At 49.9% G+C, this 19710-nt stretch overlaps 1 protein-coding gene across 4 annotated transcripts in view; it reads left to right on the top strand.

Moving 5' to 3' along the window:
* The window catches only part of SMYD2 (SET and MYND domain containing 2), a 173093-nt gene that overhangs the window by 132896 nt on the left and 20487 nt on the right, over positions 1-19710 (top strand). For all 4 annotated transcript variants that reach the window (XM_085853136.1, XM_085853137.1, XM_085853135.1 and 1 more), the window contains 3 exons: positions 3513-3633; positions 4391-4565; positions 4728-4836. In XM_085853136.1, the coding sequence (XP_085709262.1) occupies positions 3513-3633; positions 4391-4565; positions 4728-4836 (405 nt within the window). The remainder of the gene's footprint in view (positions 1-3512; positions 3634-4390; positions 4566-4727; positions 4837-19710) is intronic.

A 19710-nucleotide genomic window follows, 5' to 3' on the forward strand; every position in this document is an offset into this window, starting at 1 on the left:
CTCATTTCCGATCTTGCACCCCCTGCCCTTTCTGTGGTGGAGTCTGCGGGCCTACGGGGAAGGGCGTGGTGGTGTGGGAGTGGTCAGAGTGGTCATCGTATCTGCAAGGGATATAAGGTGTGCGCGCCGCCTGAGGCGTTGTAGGAATGCAGTAGTCGAACGCGGCTTGTGCGTGTGCATACGTAATAAAGGAGAGCCGCGGGCACAGTACGCCCGCGCTCGCGCTTGTGCAACACAGCCCGGCTCGACTGTTCCCCCGCTCGTGTCTGCCTGCTAAGCATCTTCTATTCAGTACATTACAGTTGGCTGACGAGGATCTTCGGATCGGCGTGTGCAGGGCGGCAAATGACCCGTGCGCTTCCAGGCTACGGAGCCAAGGGTCTCGCCAGCACGAGCATGGCAGAGGGTTGGTGCACGGCAAACGTACGCGTGCCCGCCTTCGTCGGAATCGACTTCGGCTACGTCGAGTGGGCAACGGCCGCGCTCAGTGTTCGTTTTATTGAGGCACGACAGATCGAGGGAATGATTTCTGCAAAGCCACGGCTAAAGAACGAGGACACGCGGTTCGGCTCGAACGCGGCGTGGGACGTCGCGCGAGCTCTGAAGAATGTCCGGGGTCTCGATGGTCGGGGCACAGCGGATGGTCCGGGGGTCAGCGCGATGGGCCAGGCACGCACGGCCACGCGCACGGTCTGCGGCGCGGGTCGTGGGCGAGCGTTGCAATGCAATCACTCGGACGGCGGTCTGAGCACTCGAGGTCGTCTACGGTGTGTGGGCCGAGGGTCATCGCCCATCGTTACAGTCATAGATGGTGTGCGAAGCGATCCTTCCGTCCCGGGTCAAGACCTGCTTCCAATTGATCCGGAGATGACAAGATCAGTGGCAGGGGAGGTTGAAGTGATCGAGGCACGGATCGGGTGTCGAATTGAGTCCACTCGTGCTGCCCGCGCATGTACACCGGCGAAGCGGTTGCGCCGCTTGCAGCGCCCGACGTCTCGGTGCTTTACCGGGGGCGAAGCGCCCTACTCTCGGTGTTCGTGGGGCGAGGGGAGGGGCCCGTCCTTTTGGGTCGGGACTGGCTGGCGCACCTCGGGCTGGATCTCCGGTTCGTACCTTCAGGTGTGCCGGTGCTCTCTTCGATGCCTTCGTCGAGTACCGAGGGCGAGGTTCTGGCGGCGGGAGCCGCGTCGATGCAACAGGAGCAGCCGTTCGTTGCTGCCTGCAACGGCGGTGTGCGGTTCGGGAGCGGCAGGAGCCGTGCCAGCTCTCGCGATGGGCTCTCGCGCGTCGGCTGCGTGCATGGTGCGAGGTGCGGTGTTGTTCGAGCAGCTTCAACAGGTTGCGGTGAGCCCGTGGCGTTAAAGGAAGTCGCGAGTCACAACATCGAGTCGACAACCAAGAGACGGACTCGTGATGTGGGTTGTGGGTTGTTGTTCATGGCATATGTGTCTTTCCTTGCTCTAGTGATGCAGTTTAACGTTGTTGAAATAAATGCCAGCAGTTCCCGTGTGAAAGTGGATTTGGCGGAGATCAGTCAATGGGAGTTTTATTATGATCAATGTGATGTGGGGGCTTCAGGAGCGGTGGTGGCGAATAAAAAGGTTGGGTTGGCCTTCCATTGTCCCGGGCCGCAGGTAGTTGCTTTGTCATGTGCTGGGATTTTATCAAAAAAGCGCGCTGTACGGAGAAATGAGTTTGCAATGCTTCGAATAATGTTCGTAGTGATTTATAATGAGCCTATGATTGAAGTGTGGTTTAAATGGAATTGTTACCGTCTAGCTGCCGGGTGGGTCTCGGAGATCAACTCGGAACCAAGACTGGTGCACTGGTCGGCATTACCCCCACCTCTGGTTGCGAGCGCAGCTCTCTGTGTTCGCTCAAGGCCGTTTAGACGGGCGTTGGCGTCTCAACTGATTGTGGTACGTGGGTTGTTTTGGAGCATTAAATGCGTACAGCCAGCGGCGCTGTTCAGCGCCCCCGGCCAAGGTCGATCAAGGCTGCCGCTGGCGCCACGGCTTCCAGACAGCGGGCTTCCGGCCTCGGAATGTTTATCTACGTCGGGTCTGCCTGGGGGGAGTGGGCCGGAGGCGTTTGATGGTGCCGGGGGAGGTTTGCTCGAAAGATCGCCACGACCTCGGCGAGGGCCATGTCAGCATGAGCCGCCTGGAGGCGTTTCCGCTGGGTAGGGCTGCTGTGTTTTTCGCCTTGCTGCTTCATATCGGTGACGCGGCCAGAGTTTGGGAGGTGCTGTGTCTTCGGAATCTGGTCGGGGCAGCTCCATTAACCCGCTTTCACGCATTATATGATGTGGTGTGCTGTTATACTTCGCTGTTTTCATTTTATTTTCATGGTTATTATACCGAAGTCCTTCGTGTTGTTTATGCTTCTTATAATGGTGATCATTTAATAATCATAGTTTTAGGGGGGAGGAGTGTGGTGGAGTCTGCGGGCCTACGGGGAAGGGCGTGGTGGTGTGGGAGTGGTCATCGTATCTGCAAGGGATATAAGGTGTGCGCGCCGCCTGAGGCGTCGTAGGAATGCAGTAGTCGAACGCGGCTTGTGCGTGTGCATACGTAATAAAGGAGAGCCGCGGGCACAGTACGCCCGCGCTCGCGCTTGTGCAACACAGCCCGGCTCGACTGTTCCCCCGCTCGTGTCTGCCTGCTAAGCATCTTCTATTCAGTACATCAATCTCATTTTTCCCTACAGTGCTTCAAGACAGCTGTTCACAACAATCTCAGGTCATCCCCCATCCACAATCATGATGTTTTCCACCCTCATGAACCCACCCCAAGCCCAACTCTTTCCATGTTTCCAATCTTTCCTTCCACTTTTGAGATTGAGAGTTTGGAGTGGTCTATATCTTGTTTTACTCCTCATGTTCTCCCCTTGCCCTCATTCCTATTTTTCAAATTTCCCTCTACTTTGTCCTTCAACCCTGCTCCTCCTCCACCCTCCATCCCTCCCCCACCCCCCCCCCCCAGCCAGCCCTTATCTTTATACTGTCCTTTTTGGTCTGTTGTGTGCTGATCCATTCTTAGTTCCAGCTCCTTCATGAGCCTCGACACTATAAAAAAATAAAATAGTAATAAAGTTTTTGGGTATGTGATGGTCACATGGAGCCAAGTAATGGCACTGGATAGGTTCAAGTCCAGAATTAGTAGGAAGAATACATCACAAAAGGCTTGGATTCGGAAAACCAAGCTCGTCTCAAGAGAATGACCACTTCGCTCTGGGAGTGCAGATTAAAACCCAAATGGCTCAAAAGTGAAACTCAGAAAAGGGGAGTGGCTGGGATGAAGTGATTTGCTTGTGCATCCTTGCCTGGTGTACAGGTGGTGCCAGTCCTTTTTGATGGACTCAGAGCAACATAGGATAGGCGCTAACAATGCTGCTTATGATAAGGCATTACCACCCACATCTCGGCAACCGAATGAAAGAAAATGTATGTTATATACGTCAACAAAAACAAAAAAAACAGTTTTAATGATGTACTGCCTTTTCTTATTTAGGACAATGAAAAATTGTGCATCAAGCAAGCAGGAGAGAGGCCCACAGAAGGAGAGGTGAATGAAATGATTAAATATTCACAAGCAAAGATAAAGGAGATCCGTGAGGCCAAGCACGTCCGATGTATCCTTTTGCCGATTGCTCGAGGTCAGTGTTCAGAATGACGATGTCGAGGTACATCGTTTTATTTTCAACTACATGTACCACAGTAAGCCTGGACTGGTTGAGTCCCATCATTTACTGCAGTATACCAGGGTAGACATCTTCACAAAACCAGAATTTACAGCAGTGCTCAGACTTATCTAAATAAATAAATAATATTCAAACAACCACAAAGAGTTCAAATGCCTGTTTAGCATTCCCATCTGAACCCATAGCTCATGATACCAAGCCAACAGGTTATACTGGCGATTTGACTATAATCTTGTAATGTCGTTGCAATCGTGAAAAAGTACACCAGTATCCCAATGTCCTCATCTTACATGTGATGCATGCATGTACAAGCTCCTCTGCGAGCCATGACCTTGGATTGCTGTAGATTAATCGAAAAGGCTGCAGAATACTTAAGCCCAAGACTTTTTAATTTTGTTTTTCCAAGTAACATTTACTTTTGCAAACAAACAAAACATTACAAACTGTTAACCAGTTTGAATACAAACCTTGCCGAGTTTGAAAAATTCCGCAAATGATATGCAGAAACTATTAAATCAAAACATTTACTTTGCAATAAATGCAAGTCCAGCCCTCCCTGAAAGTTAAACAAAGTCACTAAAAGGCGGTAGTCATTGAAGAATGTCACTTTACAAACACAGGCCTCAACTACAACGTGATCCAAAAATTTGACAAAAAAAACGTTTATCATTGACAATAGTACGTCCAGCTCCAGAAGAGCTCCTGGAAATGTGCAAGCAGTGTCAGACACGGCAGGAAACGGTATTCGCTGGGGGCAATGTCTACAACCTCCACGTGGAGTATCAAGCCATGGGGGCCTACTTGTACTTGGGACAAACTAAGCAGGCCCTAAATCTGGGTCTCAACCTCATCAAATGCTACCAGTGAGCAATTATATTATGACACTCTCACATAACAAAGGATCAGATTATACGGATGTGTACTATGAGTTTTGAAAGCACAAATTAAAATGTCTGCCCATTTGCTTTGATTGAGGCACAAGCATAATTTTTAAGGCACATTCTCATCATTTCAAATATTTTCAGAACACTGTACCCTCCAAACTCCGTAAATGTGGCAGCTTTGTGGATCAAGATTGGACACCTCCAGAGGGACCTTGAGAAGCCAATTGGTGCCATAGACTCCTTCCACAAGGCGAGTTTAAAGCATTAAAGCAACACCTGTGATACAATTGCTCCAGTGAATGTGAATAAAACAGTGTGTGTGTGTGTGTGTGTGTGTGTGTGTGTGTGTGTGTGTGTGTGTGTGTGTGTGTGTGTGTGTGTGTGTGTGTGTGTGTGTGTGTGTGTGTGTGTGTGTGTCCTCCATATCTTCAAAACCATAAAACTTCGCAGCCTGAAACTTTGCATGCATACCATGAAAACCCCAAGGAAGTACAAGAGAGTTAAAATTGGGTGTTTGGGTCAATTCAAACACCCCTTTTGAAGATAATTAATGGCCTTATTTAATTATACGCTTCACCATGCGATCCTCGGCCACCTCACTCTCTGGGGTCTTTAGGCATTTCCTAAAGAAATTTCCTCAGCCACCTCACTTTAGGCTACAACGATTTTTTAACGATAAAGTTTTTTTTGATTTGAGAGCCTTTTCATCATAGCGCCGAATCGCTGTATACATCCCTTTTGTGAGTGCTATAGTTTTCAAATCAGGAGCTTGGAGTGATTTCATGCATTATATGATACAATTTTCCATGATCTACTCTCATCGACTAATTAAAGTATATCATCAAAATATTATTTCGGTTTTGAGGAGTGGATATCGTGCAGACTAAAGTCTCAAAATCTTGTGAAATCTGATAATTTAAAGAAATAACGAGTCTTACAACTAAGCCGATATACCTATTTACTTTTAGCAAGCAAGGCTATGTTCCCTCCTTCTCCATAGATACACAAGAAAATGTGAAATTTCCAGAGCATTAAACTTATCTTTTTCTCCTGTTTGGAGAATTACATTGAGTGAACAAAACATTTAGGAATGTGCCAAAATTAACAAACTTCACTGAGCGATATGATTTAATGCATTCACTGCGAGACCTCACGCCCTATCCCCAGAGGGACTGCCAATGCATAGCGTCTGCCAGATCGTGTGTATATTTACGGAGGTTTTGCAAGGTGCTCCACAGGGAATCAAAGCAAATCTGGTTAAAAAAATATATATAACATGTTTAAAAAAAAAGTTGTAATGTTTGCGTGGACCTCGAACCGATGTACCACGTGAAACGTGCATAGACGAGCAGGCAAGATGGCGAATTATCTGCAATGTTTATTTCACGGGCAATTGAACTTTGCAATGTCTCCAAGGTTGTTCTGCATTAAGCTGCAATTCTTTTGTGGATGTCATTATTTTGAACGAATTGATTTTATTTCATCAAATGCTGCGTTCGCGGTGAAGACCAGCTTTAAAGTTAACGGGATCCTGTATGATATGCAGTGACAGTTTGGCCAACCGTTCCTTATCAACTATCTAATTGGGGTTCTTGTGTGAGTGCTTAAGCCACTTGTCAAACGCTTTACAGTTGACAGCAGTACCACGTTATGTCCTTTTGTTATGTTATGACAGCAGTTATGTCCTTTTGAACGAACCGTTCACTCACTGAGGATGCTTTTACCGTGCCACGTCATTCAGAGCAGATCCTTCCCTTTCTGCGGACGCTTTTGCAGTGCCATGTCATTCAGAGCAGATTGTTCACTCACTACGGACGCTTTTGCAGTGCCATGCCATATATACACACATGTGTATATATATATATATATATATATATATATATATATATATATATATATATATATATATATATATATATATATATATATATATTGTTACAAATTTGGAATTCGATTGCACACAACATACAGGTTCCTTTAGTCAACTATGTCGATAAGTGCCTGTTCCCAAGATAGCTCACCTTCCATTGTTTAAATGTTTAGAAATCGATAAGATGCGCTGCGGATCAATTTAATAGTTAGGGAGCGAACAATGGAGACATCCCTCCCCCCTCTTCTGCGAAGAGGAAGAAGAGCCCTTCCATCCCGTGATTCATGACATCAACAACTCACTCCCACCCGTGGTTGAGCGGGGGATGGATCACGAGGGCATGAGTCACGCCGGACGCGGGGGAGGGGGCGGAGAAGGATAAAGAGGAGATCCTTTCTTTGTTCGTGTTGGGAGGGAGTCATTCGTTCAGCAGGCCATTGGGTCCTGTTTGGCTTGGGTTAGGGTTGAGGCTTTCGGAAGTTTTTTGCTTCTGCGGAGTAGTTGTTCAGCAGGCCGTCGGGTCCTGCTTGGCTCGGGAGAGCTTTTTGTTTCGAGCTACTTTCTTTGGAAGAGAGTTGAGCCGGTTGCTCGACTCGAGCTGTGAGTGGTGTCTTCTTCTTCTTGGTTCGTGGAGCTCTTTGTTCTCCGTTTGGTTCCCGGCTTGGTGCGACTCATCGACCTCTTCTTGGAGGTGGTTCCTCGGGAAAGCGACGCATCGACGGGAAGGATCGGCACCTCATCTCACCAGCGTGTTGAGAAGCACGGGAGGATTCGCGGGAGCTCGGGAAGGATCGCGGCTCACGGCGATTGGATCCAGCTCGCTCTCGCTGGAGCCCGGGTCCGAACAACTTGAAGACCTCACGAGGTGGAGAGGTTCGAGATAGGTCCTGGGTTTCAGCTCACCTATCCTCAGAGCTGGAGCTCATTATTAAAGGCCTCAGCCACCATTTCGTGTGTGTGTGTGTGTGTGTGTGTGTGTGTGTGTGTGTGTGTGTGAGCGCGCGCGCGCACGTGTGTCCGTGGGCCCGTCTAATAAGTAGTAAATTGTTAAGTGCTTTGTGTGCTGTAAATTTTTGCATTGCATTTCGTATAGTCAGTATAGTTCTGCTCTTACGTGCTTCCCAAGACAGGCTCGCCTCAGCGGTTTGGTCCGTTCGAGTTCCGTCGAGGGTGGAATACCTCGGTAGTTGGACCACGTGGGTATTTAGGTACATTGAAGATTGGCAATCGACCCGACCCCACGTGGTCTGTCCATTGGCGTATTTCGGTTCTTGTACAAGGACCCGTCGACTCGGAGTTATCCGGGCAGCGATCTATATTCCGGGCGATCGGTCAGGCCGACTCGACTTGCGGCTCCGTTCAGAGCGGCCGGTTCGCGGCCGATGCACCGGCCCCGTAACAGTGGTTGTCAGGAGTGCGATTCGGCCCCCTCTGCCTCCGCAGAAAAATTCACGGAGTCGGATCAGGGGTATAGGAGCAAACCCCCCCCCCCCGCCCCCGTGTCCCTAAATTACGAGCGTTATAAATTTTATTCCTAGCACGCAAAATATCCAGCCAAGGCAAGCTGAGCCAGGTGGGTAGTGACGTGCATGTAGAGTTAATGGAACCAGAGGCCCAGGACGAATTAACCGTGCAGGACACCCCCATGCAGGACCATTTCCCCACAACCAAATGAAGAGTCTGAAATGAGCGCAGCAGCGGGGCCGCGATGTATGACACCCCCCCTCCCCTCCGTCAAATTCCCTCCCCGGTCCCCGGCGGATCCGCGCCCGATAATGGCGAAACGACTGCCACGGGGTTATTTGACGTGAGAGAGATGTTTGAGGCGTTGATGAAGGGAATAAACGCCAAGATGGAAGCAATGGAAAATAAAATGGATGACAACATGGATGCAATGAGGGGTGAGATGCAAACACAGCGGGGTGAGATGCAGCGCATGGGGCGAAACCTCCAGGAAGGGCAGAAGGCAAGAAGGACAGGCATAAGAGGAATCATGGCGACGCCACGTGGCAGACTCCGAACCGACAAGGGGGATTGTGGATGGTGTCGGTCCCGCGATGGAGACGGAGAGATTAAGGGAGGTTGAGGTGACGAGAGACGCCGTCACGGTGATAAGGGAGACGTGTTGGGCGAGATTCGTGAAGGTGACGGTGGCAGAGAGGGAAAATTTTAATGGGGTGACTGAGACATGTACGAGACACGTAGAGATGAGGGAGATAATAAAGGAGAAAACGGAAATAATAAACGAGGTGACGGATATAAAACAAGTGGAGGAGAAACTACAGGTAATTGACGAGCACACACAGGTAGGGATAGTGGAGGACAATGGGGGTGAGCTGGGGGAGTGTTTTGTGACCCGGTGCAAGCAGCAGGATAGCCTCCTTCAGGAACGGAGGGAGGAAATGTGCCCCCTTGAAGCAGATCGCGATGAGGTGGGTCCGGTCGAGCTTTGCGAGTTGGGGGGGGGAGTGCTGTTAACGGGTACACTCGAAGCTTGGGAGGTATGGAGACCACGGGAGTGCTTGAGGAAGCGCAAATCCCAGCGTGGTCGTCCCGGTGTGTGTGGTTACGAGTTTGGCGAAATACGTGCTGACGTGCTGGAAAGCACACATTGTGTGAGTGAAACCCCGTGTATGGAAGAAGCACGATGCGTGAGTGAAAAGGTGTTTAAGGGAGAAGCGCCGTGTGTGAAAGAAACCACGTGTGTGAGGTCGCGGTATGAAAGAGAAATGGCGGTTGGTATGCGAGAGGGCACAACCGTGTGTCCGAGTGCCATGGTGGAGTGTGTGAACGTCATGGCATGTGGGAGTGCGTGTGTTGAATGGCGACGAAGATGGAGCCAGACAAGGGACAAAGGCCGTGTAGCGGCCGTAGCTGTTTTGGTGACCGTGACGGATTAGCTCAGCAGCGCGCACGGGGTCCGTGCCGTGCTTCGCACGAGGCCGCCACGTGCGCGCCTGCGCGAATTAAATCCGGGCCGGAAACGCACGCGGTGCATGTAGTTGATCCCGCGGACGGACAAAAGGTAGGCTGGATTGTGAATTCGATTCGGACGGGTTCTCTGGGCGAGTGTGTTTGTAAAGCTCCATGTGGCCTGCGTCGCACGTTCTGTTCGCAGAGCGTGCGAAGCGGCTCTCCCGATGCGTTATGAGTCCCCCGGCTTGCGCGAGAAATCGTGCAGGTTCGGGGTGCGAGTGACGTCATCGGGGATTCCACGGCGTGGGTTACGGACGGGTGGAGCACATGTGCTCACGTGGGGAACCCCTCGAACGCGGGGCTTGTTTTGGGATGCGCAGTGACGTCGTGGCTGCATGGTTGACATCTGGCAGAAGGGAATCCCTGCCGGATGTTACCGTCCAAGGGGACGAGGTGCTCGAACAGCTGTCATGACGTCACGGGCAGGTTGCGAATTGCCGCGCTGGTATGCGCAGGGAAAAAACAAAACAAAAAAAAAGCAAGCCTCGCCACTTCGAGTGGACACAAGCCCCAGGCAGGGGGTGGAAGAACCCCCCCTCCTCCTGTTAGGGGGCACAGGAAGTACGAGTTAGGGGGGTGGGTTAGCGATAGTTGGACCGGCTTCATGGGGGCATGGGTTGTTCCTCATGGAGCCCGTGGAATGGATTAGTTCGAGGGATTTCAGTTTAGATTTAGGAAATGGGAATTTATGGATTTTTGGAGACACGGACAGACATGGAAATGTGTAGAGGGGACGTAGCTTAGCTACGTAGAGTAAATGGAATGTGCATTGATTTAAGGGATGATGAGGGAGCACAAGTTAGGGGATTTAATTAGGAAGGATGGCATTATAGAGTGTTGGTGTGAGTTGTGAAATGGAAAGTGTATGAAGAATGAGTGTGGGACAGCGGGCCCAAGTGCGTGAGTGGAGCGAATGTGGTATGCATGGTGCGATGACTGATTGGGGGGAGGAGTGATTCCCACCCAAGGGCCCCCGGGGTCAGTTTAATGTTAGTTAGTGGGTAGTTCAATTTACTAACAGGAGGTCGTTTTGTTGGTGTCGAGAGAAGGCACGAAACCCGTTTGGAGGGGTGTAGGAGTTCATGGACCGGCTGGCAGCGTGGCTGTGGAAAGGTGAGTTTTGTTTAGTGGGCACCCAGGGCACCGGACTAGTCGGCCAGAGTAGGCCAAGGGCCCAAGAGGGGCCGGGATACTGTAGTGGGTGGGATACTGTAGTCGGAAACGGGACCCGTAGTGCCAGAATGCCACGTGGGCAGTGTAGTGGGCACGGGCGACCCTCGGAAAGGGATCCGGGGCATCAACACGCCACGTGGGCATCGGAGGGGCGCAATGCCAGAGGGGGCAACCGCCCCCCCCACGATGAAGGGAGCAACTAGGCTCGGAGGCAGCCTACGGGCCTGGAGGTGCCATGGTTAGAGTTCAGCAGAGTGGGAGTTCCTGCCAGTTGAACCACGCTCCCCAGCCAGGAAATTGTGCGAGGGCACGAATGAAAATTTGAGGGCAAGGCCCAAATTTATAATGGAAACCAACACAGGCGATGGGAATCATGGTTTTTAGAACCGATAGTTTAAAAGTGTCAGGCGTTTTTGGAAAGCCCCGGGGTAGTTTCAGGTGTAATAAATGTTAGGGTAGTTTGGAGATGTACCCCTTCGCACCATCCAGCTCGTTGTAAGCTGCTGGACTCACCTTGGTAGATCGCTGAACTCCGAGGCTTTGTTGGGCCTCGAGACAGGACACTAGTCTCTCCCTATTCTCCTCCAGAGAGGGAACGTAGGGGTTGGGAGTCTGCAAGGTTGACAGGATTGGTTAGCCAGACAAAGATGATAAAGGGGGTTAGGGAAGACAATTATAAAAGGGAATTAAAAATAATAAAAATGAAGAGGGGCTAACTAAATTTTGTTGTTGTGTGGCAAATTAAGGGAGCGGGTATGGACAGAGACAGGCAAAGGCGATAGAGTGGGGGGGAGACAGTAGGCTCGGTCCGAGCCCGCCTTCAGAGCGGCCGGCACCACCGCACTCCCTCCAGACCTGATGGAACCACACCAGAGACCGGCCAGCTTCACCTGCCGGCCTGTTGTGCTGCAGCCGCCTGTTCTGCATGGACTTGCCTTGCCATGCCTCATTTGCCTGCCTCTGCCATGACCCCATGCCTGCTAGCCCTTGTTTGCGTTTGCCCCTGTGTCCATCCATCACCATGTGCGCCAGGACCATCCAGTTTTGCAAGGACTGCCCTGCAGGCAGCCCGTGCATCCATCATGTTAATTTTGTGTTTTGCGACCATCTCCATCCATTCCCCTGCACCAATGACTTTGAAATGACTTTTACCTTTTCCCTTTCACAGATCACAGGTCCTGGGCCATGGTTAAGTAATGAATAAGTTGGGTAAAAATTGTAAATACGTGGAACCTCACCTGCATGTTTGTTTTAGTGCCGGCAATTTTAGTTAAGTTGTCCGAATGAGTCTGTGAGAGTTTGTTTAGTTAGTTACGCAGCGCATTTGGTTATTTTTTTGGGGGGGACACGTATAAAGAAATGTCACACTCAGGGATCCGAAGGTAGAACGTACTCGGGGAAAACTTGCACATGTTGGTCACACGGAAATTTGACGACTCGGGACGAGTCTGTAAAAAGGGGAGGGGGTGGTGTTACGAATCTGGAATTCGATTGCACACAACATACAGGTTCCTTTAGTCAGCTATGTCGATAAGTGCTTGTTCCCCAGATAGCTCAACTTCCATTGTTTAAATGTTTTGAAATTGATTTAATAGTTAGGGAGCGAACAATGGAGACGTCCCTCCCCCTCTTCTGCGAAGAGGAAGAAGAGCCCTTCCGTCCCGTGATTCATGACGTAAACAACTCCCACCCTTGGTTGAGCGGGGTATGGATCACGAGGGCATGAGTCGCACGGGGGAGGGGGCGGAGAAGGATAAAGAGGAGATCCTTTCTTTGTTCGTGTTGGGAGGGAGTCGTTCAGCAGGCCGTCGGGTCGTTTAGCTTGGGTTAGGGTTGAGGCTTTCGGAAGTTTTTTTGCTTCTGCTGAGTAGTTGTTCAGCAGGCCGTCAAGTCCTGCTTGGCTCGGGAGAGCTTTTTTGCTGCGAGCTGCTTTGTTTGGAAGTGAGTTGAGCCGGTTGCTCGACTCGAGCTGCGAGTGCTGGCTTCTTCTTCTTCTTATACACATACATACATATATATATATATATATATATATATATATATATATATATATATATATTTATATACATATATATATTTATATACATATATATATATATATATATATATATATTTATATACATATATATATATATATATATTTATATACATATATATACATATATATATACATATATATATATACATACATATATATATATATATACATATATATATACATATATATATACATATATATATATACATATATATATATATATATATATACATATATACATATATATACATATATATATATATATATATATATATATATATATATATATATTTATATTTATATATATATAAATAATATTGTTGTAGATTTCCGCCCGCCGGCGTGCGAACGACCGCGTCTAAGGCCTAAGTCACATTTGCTCTACGGCGAGGATATGGCAGCCGTACGCCCTCTGAATTGACAGAAACGTGCGGCGGCCGCAGAGGTTCTGAGGTTCTGAGGTGGCCTCAGGGTGGCCCTACGCCGTATAGCTATTTTACAGGCCGTAAGGTCGCCGTGGAATTATAACGCGGAGTTATAACTTTTTTCACTTCTACATTCGCTGAAGCAATTCGACAAGCCAAAAAAAAAAACTGGTAAAAAAAAAAAAAAATTAACCCATTTGTTACCGTCCGTCTGGCCGCACGTTCGCCTTAGGGCCCCCCTGCGGTCGCCTTGCGGGCACCTTGCGTCTGCCTTGAAAAGTCTATGGCCGCCGCAGGAACGCCCGAAGGTCACCGTGCGACATCAAATCAAAGACCGTATGGCACCCCCACGTTTTCGGTCTCCACAATTTATAAATATGCCGTGCAGCTACCCGAAAAATAAAAATATATGTGACTGCTACATTGTGTGACCGTGGAAATACTGCGGCCGCCGTATAATTGCTAGTGGCCATAGATTTTGGACATCCCACGGCCGCCGTGGCAAATGTAACAGGCCAAAATACGCCGTGCGGCTCCCCGAAAAATAAAAACATATGTGACTGCTACATTGTGTGACCGTGGAAATACTGCGGCCGCCGTATAATTGCTGGTGGCCGTAGATTTTGGAGACCCCACGGCCGCCGTGGCAAATGTGACCTAGGCCTAACCAATCGCGGTCGCTTCGCCCACCGAACGGACAATCCAGTCGTGACTTTCTGGAACAACGCCAGAAACCAGTCACGGGTGGGTTTTTAATCCCACCATGGCCCAGTCCGTATTCTACCCGCGCGAAATAGGGTCAATCGCCGAATATCGATATACCTAAGTACCCACGCGGGTAACCTACCGAGAGATCGTACCTCAGCGAAGGCCCGCTTGGACACGAACCGCTTAAGCGGTCCGTTCCGTTCTGGGATAACCGAGCGGGTATTATCGCCAGACCTCGCCGGACCCGATTCTATTTATCGGCTATTTAAAAACCAACTATATTCCGAGAGCAAGATGGGGCAGTTCAATGAGGGAATGGACGCAACGAACAGGTTTACATTCACACAAGGACATTTATTATAATAAAGCACGTATGCAATTAAACAAGGCAAAACACATATGCAATAACACAAGCAACAAAAGAACTACAACCGTCTACTTATTACGTACAGTCACTTGTACTTAACAGCAGTTCCTACTTATTAGACGGGCCCACGGACACACGTACGTACACACACACACCCAAGAAATGGTGGCAGAGGCCTTTAATAACGAGCTCCAGCTCAGAGGACAGGTAAGCTGAAACCCAGAACCTATCTCGAACCTCTCCACCTCGTGTGGTCTTCAAGTTGTTCAGACCCGGGCTCCAGCGAGAGCGAGCTGGATCCAATCGCCGTGAGCTGCGATCCTTCCCGAGCTCCTGCGAATCCTCCCGCGCTTCTCAACACGTGCTGGTGAGATGAGGCGCCGATCCTTCCCATTGATGCGTCGCTTCTCCGAGGAACCACCTCCAAGAAGAGGTCGATGAGTCCGCACCAAGCCGGGAACAAAAATGGAGAACAAAGAGCTCCACGAACCAAGAAGAAGCCACCACTCGCAGCTCGAGCCGAGCGACCGTCTCAGCTTCCTTCCAAGCAAAGCAGCTCGAAGCAAAAAGCTCTCCCGAGCCAAGCAGAAGCCGAAGCTCACGGAACCATCAAAGCAAAAAGCCTCCTCTCGAGCCAGGCTGCAGCCAAAGCTCACTGAGCCAGCCGAAGCAAAAAGCTTCCGAAGGCCTCAACCCCAACGCAAGCCAAGCAGGACCTGACGGTCTGCTGAACGGCTACTCTCTGCCGAAGCAAAAAGCTTGCTACTCAACTTCCCTTCTCCAACTCTGCCCTTCCAACTCTGCACGAACAAAGAAAAGATCTCTTCCTTATCCTCTTCCGCCCTCCCCCCGCTCCCGGCGTGACTCATGACTCGTGCTCCATCCCCCGCTCAGCCACGGGTGGGAGGGAGTTGTTGACATCATGAGTCACGGGACGGCAGGGTGGTTCTTCCTCTTCGCAGAAGAGGGGGAGGGATGTCTCCATTGTTCTTTCCCTAACTATTAAATCGATCCCCAGCGCATCTAATCGATTTCTGAACATTTAAACAATGAAAGGTGAGCTATCTAGGGAACAAGCACTTATCGACATAGCTGACTAAAGGAACCTGTATGTTGTGTGCAATCGAATTCCCAAATTCGTAACACTACCTCTTCCCCTTTTTACAGACTCGTCCCGAGTCGTCAAATTTTCGTGTGACCAGCATGTGTACGTTTTCCCCCAGTACGTTCTACCTTCGGATCCCTGAGTGCGACATTTCTTTATACGTGTTCCAAAAATAAATAACCTAATGCGCTGCGTAACTAACTAAACAAACTCTCAGACTCATTCGGACAACTTTACTAAAATTGCTGGCGCTAAAACAAACATGCAGGTGAGGTTCCACGTATTTACAATTTTCACTCAACTTATCCATTACTTAACCATGGCCCAGGACTTGTGATCTGTCAAAGGGGAAAGGCAAAAGTCATTTCAAAGTTCATTGATGCAGGGGAATGGTTGGAGATGGTCGCAAAACAAAAATGGACTGGATGCACAGGCTGCCTGCAGGGCAGTCCTTACAAAACTGGATGGTCCTGGCACACATGGTGATGGATGGACACAGGGGCAAATGCAAACAAGGGCGAGCAGGCATGGGGTCTTGGCATAGGCAGACAAACTCGGCATGGCAAGGCAAGCCCATGCAGAACAGGCGGCTGCAGCACAACAGACCGGCAGGTGAAGCTGGCCGGCCTCTGGTGTGGTTCCATCAGGTCCGGAGGGAGTGCGGTGGTGCCGGCCGCTCTGAAGGTGGGCTCGGACATAGCCTACTGTCCCCCCCCCCCCCCATTCTATCGCCTTTGCCTGTCTCCGTCCATACCCACTCCCTTAGTTTGCCACAAAACACAACAAAATTTCGCATGACTCATGAGTCACGCCGGGAGCGGGGGGAGGGCGGAAGAGGATAAGGAAGAGATTTTTTCTTTGTTCGTCGCCACAAAACACAACAAAAAAAATAAAAAAATCTTTTATTTTTATTTCCCTTTTATAATTGTCTCCCTAACCCCCTTTATCGTCTTTGTCTGGCTAACCTATCCTGTCAACCTTGCCTACTCCCAACCCCTACGTTCCCTCTCTGGAGGGGAATAGGGAGAGACTAGCGTCCTGTCTCGAGGCCCAACAAAGCCTCAGAATGGCCTCCTCAGAGTTCAGCGATCTACCAAGTTGAGTCCAGCGGCCTACAACGAGCGAAGGGATGGATGGTGCGACGGTGTTCATCTCCTAACTACCCTAACATTTATTACACCTGAAACTACCCTGGGGCTTTCCAAAAACGCCTCACACTTTAAAACTATCGGTTCTAAAAACCATGATTCCCGTCGCCTGTGTTGGTGTCCATTATAAATTTGGGCCTTGCCCTCAAATTTTCACACGTGCCCTCGCACAATTTCCTGGCTGGACAGCGTGGCTCAACTGGCAGGAACTTCCCCTCTTGAGAACTCTAACCATGGCACCCCCAGGCCCACAGGCTGCCTCCGAGCCTAGCTGCTTCCTTCAATGCGGGGGATTGCCCTCTCTGGCATTGCCCCCCTCCGATGCCCATGTGGCGTGTTGATGCCCCGGGTCCCTTTCCGAGGGTCGCCCGTGCCCACTACACTGCCCCCGTGGCATTCTGGCGCTACGGGTCCCGTTTCCGACGGGTCGCCCATGCATACTACACTATCCCGGCCACTCTTGGGCCCTTGGCCTAATCTGGCCGACTAGTCCGGTGCCCGGGGTGCCCACTAAACAAAACTCACCTTTCCACAGCCACGCTCCCAGCCAGTCCATGAACTCTTGCACCCCTCCAAACGGGTTTCGTGCCTTCTCCCGCCACCAACAACAAAACGACCTCCTTTTAGTAAATTTGACTACCCACTAACTAACATTAAACTGACCCTGGGGTCTCTTGGGTGGGAATCACTCCTCCCCCCAATCAGTCATCACACCATGCATACCACATTCGCTCCACTCACACACTTGGGCCCGCTGTCCCACACACATTCCTCATGCACTTTCCATTTCACAACTCACACCAACACTCTATACTGCCATCCTTCCTAATTAAATCGCCTAACTAACTCGTGCTCCCTCGTCATCCCTTATTCTCATGCACGTTCCATTTACTCTACGTAGCTAAGCTCCGTCCCCTCTACACATTTCCATGTCTGTCCATGTCTCCAAAAAAATCCAACAATTCCCATTTCCTAAATCTAAACTGAAATCCCTCTAACTAATCCATTCCACAGGCTCCATGTGGAACAATTCACGTCCCCATGAATAAGGTCTAACTATCGCTAACCCATCCTACTAACTAGTAGTTCCTGTACCTCCTGACAGGGGGGGGTCTTCCACCTCATGCCCAGGAAATCCTGTTCACCTGAAGCGAGGCGTGCTTTTTTTTTCATGCGTGCACCAGCGCGGCAACTCGCAACCTGTGCTCTTTCCCCGTGACGTCATGGCAGCTGTTTGCGTTTCTCGCACATCTCTCTTATCGGACGGCACCATCCGGCAGGGATTTCCCTCCTGCCGGATTCCAACCATGCAGCCACGACGTCACCCTGCGCATCCAAAGCAAACCTCGTGTTTCGAGGGGTTCCCCACGCGAGCACATGTGCTCTGCTCGTCGGAGCTTCACACACACGCTCGCCTGGAAAACCCATCCAGTCCAAATGCATTATCCAGCCTACCTTCTGTCCGTCTGCGGGGTCGGCTCGAATCCACCGTGGCGTTTCCGGACCGGGCTTCACTCCCGCAGGCGCGCACGTGGTGGCCTTGTGCGTTGTACGGCACGGACCCCGCGCGCTGCCGTGCAAACACGGCACCGTCCCCAATGCAGCTACGGCCGCTACTCGGCCTTTGTCCCTCATCTGTCGCAGTCGTCGTCGCCATTCAACGCGCACACTCCTGCGTGCCATGACGCTCACACACCTCACCATTACATGAGGACATGCAGTTGCGGTCTCCCGATTGCTCAAGGCCATCTCCCTCTCATACCGCGACCTCACACACGCGGTTTCTTTCACACACGGCGCTTCTCCCTTAAACACCTTTTCACTCACGCAATGCGTGCTTTCCAGCAAGCATTTCGCCACACTCGTAACCACACACACCGGGACGACCACGCTGGGGATTTGCGCTACCTCAAGCGCTCACGGGGTCTCCATACCCCCCAAGCTCCACGTGCACCCATTCACAGCACTCACCCCCTCAACCTCGCAAGGCTCGACCGGACCCACCTGGTCGAGATCCGCTTCAAGGGGGAATATTCCCTCCCCTCGTTCCATAAGGGGGCTATCCGGCTGCTTGCACCGGGTCACGAGACATTCCCCGAGCTCCCCTTCATCGTCCCTTGCTAACTCCAAGTGTGTGTGCTCATCTTTCACCCCGTCTTTATCGTGTAGTCTCTCCTCTACTTTTTCTATCGCCCGCGTCTCTATACATTTCATTTCCTTGTTCATTATTTCCGTTTCTTCCTGGCTCCATTTTCCTTCCCATTTGAGTCGTTCTTCCTCTCTGACCCCCCTGAACTGTTCGTTATCGTTCCGGAGCTTTTCCATCTCTGTGGACTCAAATTTTGCTCTCTCTCCTTGAGTCGGTTAATTTCAAACTCGTTTTCTTTGTGTTTTCTATCCCACCGTCTCTCATGTTCTTCATTCTCCAATCTCATCGTTTCTTTCATTTTGTTGATCTCCCTTTTCCGTTTCATTCGTTCTTCTGTCTTTCTTATTCCACTGTCTCTCTTGTTCCTCCTTCTCCAATCTCATAGTTTCCCTTAATTGGTGTCTCCCTTTCCTGTTTCATTCCTTGTTCTGTCACTATCTCCTCGTACTCCAACCTTGTTTTTTCCTTTTGTTGTTCAGTTTCAAATTTGTACTCTTTTTGCTTTTTATTCCACTGTCTCTCTTGTTCCTTATTCTGCAATCTGGCCTTGGCTTCCAGCTGTTTGATCTGTTCAGTGTGGTTCCTTGACGTTTCATTCTCCGTTCTCTTTCTTTCCTCTTTTAACATCCTCAGTTCATCTTGTAATTCTCTCTCTCTGCTTTGGTGTTTCTGTAACTCAGAAGCTTTTTTTTCTAATTCCTCTCTCACCTCCTCACACTCCAACCTTGCTTTGGCTTCTAACTGTTTGATCTGCACAGTGTGGTTCCTTAACGTTTCATTCTCCATTCTCAACATCCTCATTTCGTTTTGTAATTCTCTCTCTCTGCTTTGGTGTTTCTGTAACTCAGAAGCTTTTTTTTCTAATTCCTTTCTCATCTCCACACCTCTTTCACATTCTTCCTTTCTCATTTCATCCATTCTCTTGCTCCTCTCCTTTAGTTGGTGAATTTCCAATTCGTGTTCTTTTTGTTTTTTATTCCACCGTCTCTCTTGTTCTTCCCTCTCAATCTCGTTGTCTCCTTCAATTTGTTCTCTCCTTCCTGCTTCATTCGTTCTTCTTTCATTACTTCCTGTAGTTTTTCGAACCGTCTTGACTTTCCCAACAATTCTTCCTTCCTTTCCTCCAGATGTTCCTCTCCTCTTTTTATCTTCCATTCTGGGCTTT

This window comes from Eptatretus burgeri, chromosome 13 (genome assembly GCF_056783735.1).
Source record: "Eptatretus burgeri isolate ZD-2024b chromosome 13, Ebu_testis_v1, whole genome shotgun sequence".
Lineage (NCBI taxonomy): Eukaryota > Metazoa > Chordata > Myxini > Myxiniformes > Myxinidae > Eptatretus > Eptatretus burgeri.